Below are 7,829 nucleotides of genomic sequence, written 5' to 3'. Positions count from 1 at the left end.
GCCACACGCAATTTATTCAGCAGCTTTAGGTCAGAAACAACCTGCAAAAACATTCACCATTCAGTATCTGGTGACAAAACTTTGGGGCCAATAAGAAGTGTAACACCCCGTAACCCTGTATTATTGGTGCCTAGATGATGCTTTGCTGACCCTGTTAAAGCAATTTTTCTTATGTTGTGAAATGGTTTGTGAGTGCGGGAGTCATTTCTGCTGTGTTAGAGGGGTTTTTGTAGTTTGCCTAATATATAAAAAGGCGTCTGTCACACATAAAATAAATGGTTTACAACACGGGCAAAAGTGGGATATGACTGTGACGTATGCCTGGCTTACACCACACGAGCGCGGTGCCCATATCGGCAGGAATAGGCAATTTTTGCGTGTAAGGGCTGAGACCTTCCCGGGGACTTATAAAGTGGTAATATAACCTCACTCTCCCTGCTGCTAATACTACATTCTTGTAGACTAATCGTCACGGTATGTTCCATAAACACACGTGTGCTTTATGTGGGGGTTCTGCAGACAAAATCAAGCATGCTACCCAAGGTCACATACATTGTTTCCTGCAGTGATTTGTCCACTGCTAGAGGTCACTTTATTCTATAGAACTAGACAGACCATCCTAGTTACAAGACAGTGATATACAGTATATATTATATGCCCTAGGATAAAGAGTTGCGCAGTTACCCTAATCTTTAGTAAGTGCGTGGCCGGATCACAGTGATTGTACGATGAGTACAGTTCCTGTCCCATGGGGTCGGTTCTTCCAGATTTCGGGTCTTACTCTCCTTCCTGCTCTTGGATCATGTGCACACCGGCTGCCCGGATAGAGCGGACTGTACTTCGGGGTCCCACAGACGTGGGTGATGATCCGTGCTCTTTATTGGCTGGCAGTGACCTTACAGGGGAGTGCTGGTACTTGTGAATGGTAGGCCGGCTTGATGGGGCTGTGCCTGTATAAGTGGGAGACCCCGAAGCATCGGATGCCGTCCTGGATTCTGTAGGGGAGTCTTCTTCTGCTTCGGTGGATTCCTAATGATAGAATAGAAACCAAAGCATCACATTCACAGCAATATATCCGACTTCTGGCAATCATCATTCATCCTCATCCCCTCCTCCGTCTGCCTGGCTACACTGCTACTACATGGCTGGTGCATGGCTGGGCTATGATCGGGAACACAACTGCAAGAGTCTTCCATGTAACACCAGTCTCATTACTGAGAAGTGGTGGGATAGACCCGTTGGAGGCGCTGACCATTTCTCCAGCCTCATGTGCTCAGAGTATTATCAGATCAACTGATGAACCAACAAAAGTATATATGGGATCTGTAATGTGGGATACACAGCTCTCAGGAGTCTAAATTTATATGTAATCATTGGTCCCAATCTTTTCTCACAGTACCACAGACAGTCCCCTCCTCACTATCAGTGCTCCATGCAGTGACTATTAGAGGTGACACTTGGAGAACATGTCTGTGTATGACATTCCCCTCCTCACTATCAGTGCTCCATGCAGTGACTGTAAGAGGTGATAGTTGGAGAACATGTCTGTGTATGACATTCTCCTCCTCACTATCAGTGCTCCATGCAGTGACTATAAGAGGTGACACTTGGAGAACATGTCTGTGTGTATGACATTCCCCTCCTCACTATCAGTGCTCCATGCAGTGACTATCAGAGGTGACTCTTTGAGAACATGTCTGTGTATGACATTCCCCTCCTCACTATCAGTGCTCCATGCAGTGACTATAAGAGGTGACTCTTTGAGAACATGTCTGTGTGTATGACATTCCCCTCCTCATTATCAGTGCTCCATGCAGTGACTATAAGAGGTGACACTTGGAGAACATGTCTGTGTGTATGACAGTCCCCTCCTCACTATCAGTGCTCCATGCAGTGTCTATAAGAGGTGATAGTTGGAGAACATGTCTGTGTCTGACATTCCCCTCCTCACTATGAGTGCTCCATGCAGTGACTATTAGAGGTGACACTTGGAGAACATGTCTGTGTGTATGACATTCCCCTCCTCACTAGCAGTGCTCCATGCAGTGACTATAAGAGGTGATAGTTGGAGAACATGTCTGTGTATGACATTCTCCTCCTCACTATCAGTGCTCCATGCAGTGACTATAAGAGGTGAAAGTTGGAGAACATGTCTGTGTGTATGACATTCCCCTCCTCACTATCAGTGCTCCATGCAGTGACTATTAGAGGTGACACTTGGAGAACATGTCTGTGTGTATGACATTCCCCTCCTCACTATCAGTGCTCCATGCAGTGACTATTAGAGGTGACACTTGGAGAACATGTCTGTGTGTATGACATTCCCCTCCTCACTATCAGTGCTCCATGCAGTGACTATAAGAGGTGACTCTTGGAGAACATGTCTGTGTGTATGACATTCCCCTCCTCACTATCAGTGCTCCATGCAGTGACTATTAGAGGTGACACTTGGAGAACATGTCTGTGTGTATGACATTCCCCTCCTCACTATCAGTGCTCCATGCAGTGACTATAAGAGGTGATAGTTGGAGAACATGTCTGTGTGTATGACATTCCCCTCCTCACTATCAGCGCTCCATGCAGTCACTATTAGAGGTGACACTTGGAGAACATATCTGTGTGTATGACATTCCCTTCCTCACTAGCAGTGCTCCATGCAGTGACTATAAGAGGTGACACTTGGAGAACATGTCTGTGTGTATGACATTCTCCTCCTCACTAGCAGTGCTCCATGCAGTGGCTATTAGAGGTGACTCTTGGAGAACATATCTGTGTGTATGACATTCCCCTCCTCACTATCAGTGCTCCATGCAGTGACTATAAGAGGTGACTCTTGGAGAACATGTCTGTGTGCATGACATTCCCCTCCTCACTATCAGTGCTCCATGCAGTGACTATAAAAGGTGATAGTTGGAGAACAAGTCTGTGTGTATGCCATTCCCCTCCTCACTAGCAGTGCTCCATGCAGTGACTATAAGAGGTGATAGTTGGAGAACATGTCTGTGTGTATGACATTCCCCTCCTCACTATCAGTCCTCCATACAGTGACTATAAGAGGTGATAGTTGGAGAACATGTCTGTGTGTATGACATTCCCCTCCTCACTATCAGTGCTCCATGCAGTGACTATTAGAGGTGACTCTTGGAGAACATGTCTGTGTGTATGACAGTCCCCTCCTCACTATCAGTGCTCCATGTAGTGACTATTAGAGGTGATAGTTGGAGAACATGTCTGTGTGTATGACAGTCCCCTCCTCTCTAGCAGTGCTCCATGCAGTGACTATAAGAGGTGACACTTGGAGAACATGTCTGTGTGTATGACAATCCCCTCCTCACTATCAGTGCTCCATGCAGGCCCGCTGAGAGCTGCGGCGGGCCCGGGTAATAGGGGGCGTGACCTAATCGCGGGAGGCGTGTCCACGCCCCCTGCCCGAAAGAAAAAAAAGATATGCAGCGCCGCAAAGCGGCGCTGCGCGCTGGGGAGGGGGCGCTCTGAGCCCCCTCAGCCCGGTGCAAAGCCAGGGGGGGCGCGATCAGTGTGATCGCTCCCCCCACAGGCTTAGGAGACTGCTGTGTGCTGGGCTGCTGTGAGGGAGGGGGAGCGGCGCCGGACCCGGGCCCCCTGCCGGGCCCCTCAGGAAGCCCGGGCCCGGGTAATCTTTACCCACTCCCCCCCCCCCCACTCTCGGTGCCCCTGGCTCCATGCAGTGACTATTAGAGGTGATATTTGGAGATTATATATGCATGTATAACATTCCCCTCCTCTTTAGCAGTGTTTCTTTCAGTGACTATTAGAGGTGACACTTGGAGAACATGTCTGTGTGTATGACATTCCCCTCCTCACTATCAGTGCTCCATGCAGTGACTATAAGAGGTGACTCTTGGAGAGCATGTCTGTGTGTATGACATTCCCCTCCTCACTAGCAGTGCTCCATGCAGTGACTATAAGAGGTGACACTTGGAGAACATGTCTGTGTGTATGACATTCTCCTCCTCACTATCAGTGCTCCATGCAGTGACTATTAGAGGTGACACTTGGAGAACATGTCTGTGTGTATGACATTCTCCTCCTCACTATCAGTGCTCTATGCAGTGACTATTAGAGGTGACACTTGGAGAACATGTCTGTGTGTATGACATTCCCCTCCTCACTATCAGTGCTCCATGCAGTGACTATAAGAGGTGATAGTTGGAGAACATGTCTGTGTGTATGACATTCTCCTCCTCACATTCAGTGCTCCATGCAGTGACTATTAGAGGTGACTCTTGGAGAACATGTCTGTGTGTATGACATTCCCCTCCTCACTAGCAGTGCTCCATGCAGTGACTATAAGAGGTAACATTTGGAGAACATGTCTGTGTGTGTATGACATTCCCCTCCTCACTAGCAGTGCTCCATGCAGTGACTATAAGAGGTGACTCTTGGAGAACATGTCTGTGTGTTTGACATTCCCCTCCTCACTAGCAGTGCTCCATGCAGTGACTATAAGAGGTGACACTTGGAGAACATGTCTGTGTATGACATTCCCCTCCTCACTATCAGTGCTCCATGCAGTGACTATAAAAGGTGATAGTTGGAGAACATGTCTGTGTGTATGACATTTCCCTCCTCATTATCAGTGCTCCATGCAGTGACTATAAGAGGTGACACTTGGAGAACATGTCTGTCTGTATGACATTCCCCTCCTCACTATCAGTGCTCCATGCAGTGACTATAAGAGGTGATAGTTGGAGAACATGTCTGTGTGTTTGACATTCCCCTCCTCACTATCAGTGCTCCATGCTGTGACAATAAGAGGTGACACTTGGAGAACATGTCTGTGTATATAACATTCTCCTCCTCACTAGCAGTGCTCCATGCAGTGACTATAAGAGGTGATAGTTGGAGAACATGTCTGTGTATGACATTCCCTTCCTCACTAGCAGTGCTCCATGCAGTGACTATTAGAGGTGACTCTTGGAGAACATGTCTGTGTGTATGACATTCCCCTCCTCACTAGCAGTGCTCCATGCAGTGACTATAAGAGGTGACACTTGGAGAACATGTCTGTGTGTATGACATTCCCCTCCTCACTAGCAGTGCTCCATGCAGTGACTATAAGAGGTGACTCTTGGAGAACATGTCTGTGTGTTTGACATTCCCCTCCTCACTAGCAGTGCTCCATGCAGTGACTATAAGAGGTGACACTTGGAGAACATGTCTGTGTATGACATTCCCCTCCTCACTATCAGTGCTCCATGCAGTGACTATAAGAGGTGACTCTTTGAGAACATGTCTGTGTGTATGACATTCCCCTCCTCACTATCAGTGCTCCATGCAGTGACTATCACTTGGAGAACATGTCTGTTTGCATGACAGTCCCCTCCTCAGTATCAGTGCTCCATGCAGTGACTATAAGAGGTGACACTTGGAGAACATGTCTGTGTGTATGACATTCCCCTCCTCACTAGCAGTGCTCCATGCAGTGACTATTAGAGGTGACACTTGGAGAACATGTCTGTGTGTATGACAGTCCCCTCCTCACTATCAGTGCTCCATGCAGTGACTATAAGAGGTGACACTTGGAGAACATGTCTGTGTGTATGACATTCCCCTCCTCACTATCAGTGCTCCATGCAGTGACTATAAGAGGTGATAGTTGGAGAACATGTCTGTGTGTATGACATTCCCCTCCTCACTAGCAGTGCTCCATGCAGTGACTATTAGAGGTGACACTTGGAGAACATGTCTGTGTGTTTGACATTCCCCTCCTCACTATCAGTGCTCCATGCAGTGACTATTAGAGGTGACACTTGGAGAACATGTCTGTGTGTATGACATTCCCCTCCTCACTAGCAGTGCTCCATGCAGTGACTATAAGAGGTGACACTTGGAGAACATGTCTGTTTGCATGACAGTCCCCTCCTCACTAGCAGTGCTCCATGCAGTGACTATTAGAGGTGACACTTGGAGAACATGTCTGTGTATATGACATTCCCCTCCTCACTAGCAGTGCTCCATGCAGTGACTATAAGAGGTGACTCTTGGAGAACATGTCTGTGTGTTTGACATTCCCCTCCTCACTAGCAGTGCTCCATGCAGTGACTATAAGAGGTGACACTTGGAGAACATGTCTGTGTATGACATTCCCCTCCTCACTATCAGTGCTCCATGCAGTGACTATAAGAGGTGACAGTTGGAGAACATGTCTGTGTGTATGACATTCCCCTCCTCACTATCAGTGCTCCATGCAGTGACTATAAGAGGTGACTCTTTGAGAACATGTCTGTGTGTATGACATTCCCCTCCTCACTATCAGTGCTCCATGCAGTGACTATAAGAGGTGACACTTGGAGAACATGTCTGTGTGTATGACATTCCCCTCCTCACTAGCAGTGCTCCATGCAGTGACTATTAGAGGTGACACTTGGAGAACATGTCTGTGTGTTTGACATTCCCCTCCTCACTATCAGTGCTCCATGCAGTGACTATTAGAGGTGACACTTGGAGAACATGTCTGTGTGTATGACATTCCTCTCCTCACTAGCAGTGCTCCATGCAGTGACTATTAGAGGTGACACTTGGAGAACATGTCTGTGTGTATGACATTCCCCTCCTCACTATCAGTGTTCCATGCAGTGACTATTAGAGGTGACACTTGGAGAACATGTCTGTGTGTATGACATTCCCCTCCTCACTAGCAGTGCTCCATGCAGTGAATATAAGAGGTGACTCTTGGAGAACATGTCTGTGTGTATGACATTCCCCTCCTCACTAGCAGTGCTCCATGCAGTGACTATTAGAGGTGACACTTGGAGAACATGTCTGTGTGTATGACATTCCCCTCCTCACTAGCAGTGCTCCATGCAGTGACTATTAGAGGTGACACTTGGAGAACATGTCTGTGTGTTTGACATTCCCCTCCTCACTATCAGTGCTCCATGCAGTGACTATAAGAGGTGATAGTTGGAGAACATGTCTGTGTGTATGACATTCCCCTCCTCACTAGCAGTGCTCCATGCAGTGACTATAAGAGGTGACACTTGGAGAACATGTCTGTGTGTATGACATTCCCCTCCTCACTATCAGTGCTCCATGCAGTGACTATAAGAGGTGATAGTTGGAGAACATGTCTGTGTGTATGACATTCCCCTCCTCACTAGCAGTGCTCCATGCAGTGACTATTAGAGGTGACACTTGGAGAACATGTCTGTGTATATGACATTCCCCTCCTCACTAGCAGTGCTCCATGCAGTGACTATAAGAGGTGACTCTTGGAGAACATGTCTGTGTGTTTGACATTCCCCTCCTCACTAGCAGTGCTCCATGCAGTGACTATAAGAGGTGATAGTTGGAGAACATGTCTGTGTATGACATTCCCCTCCTCACTATCAGTGCTCCATGCAGTGACTATAAGAGGTGACACTTGGAGAACATGTCTGTGTATGACATTCCCCTCCTCACTATCAGTGCTCCATGCAGTGACTATAAGAGGTGATAGTTGGAGAACATGTCTGTGTGTATGACATTCCCCTCCTCATTATCAGTGCTCCATGCAGTGACTATAAGAGGTGACACTTGGAGAACATGTCTGTGTGTATGACATTCCCCTCCTCACTATCAGTGCTCCATGCAGTGACTATAAGAGGTGACAGTTGGAGAACATGTCTGTGTGTATGACATTCCCCTCCTCACTAGCAGTGCTCCATGCAGTGACTATAAGAGGTGACACTTGGAGAACATGTCTGTGTGTATGACATTCCCCTCCTCACTAGCAGTGCTCCATGCAGTGACTATTAGAGGTGACACTTGGAGAACATGTCTGTGTGTATGACATTCCCCTCCTCACT

General features: G+C 47.6%; 1 protein-coding gene across 1 annotated transcript in view; it reads right to left on the bottom strand.

Annotated features, from left to right (window-relative positions):
• Positions 1–578: 578 nt before the first annotated feature.
• Positions 579–7,829, bottom strand: part of HEPACAM (hepatic and glial cell adhesion molecule) — a 136,690-nt gene continuing 129,439 nt past the window's right edge. The window contains exon 7 of the mRNA XM_088481851.1: positions 579–1,029. Coding sequence (XP_088337977.1) covers positions 778–1,029 — 252 coding nt within the window. The 3' untranslated portion in view covers positions 579–777. The remainder of the gene's footprint in view (positions 1,030–7,829) is intronic.

This window comes from Taudactylus pleione, unplaced genomic scaffold, assembly GCF_031769625.1.
Source record: "Taudactylus pleione unplaced genomic scaffold, aTauple2 ptg000278l, whole genome shotgun sequence".
In the NCBI taxonomy this organism is placed as follows: Eukaryota; Metazoa; Chordata; class Amphibia; order Anura; family Myobatrachidae; genus Taudactylus; species Taudactylus pleione.
The sequence above is the reverse complement of the archived record's forward strand: the minus strand, read 5'-3'. Positions and strand labels throughout refer to the sequence as shown.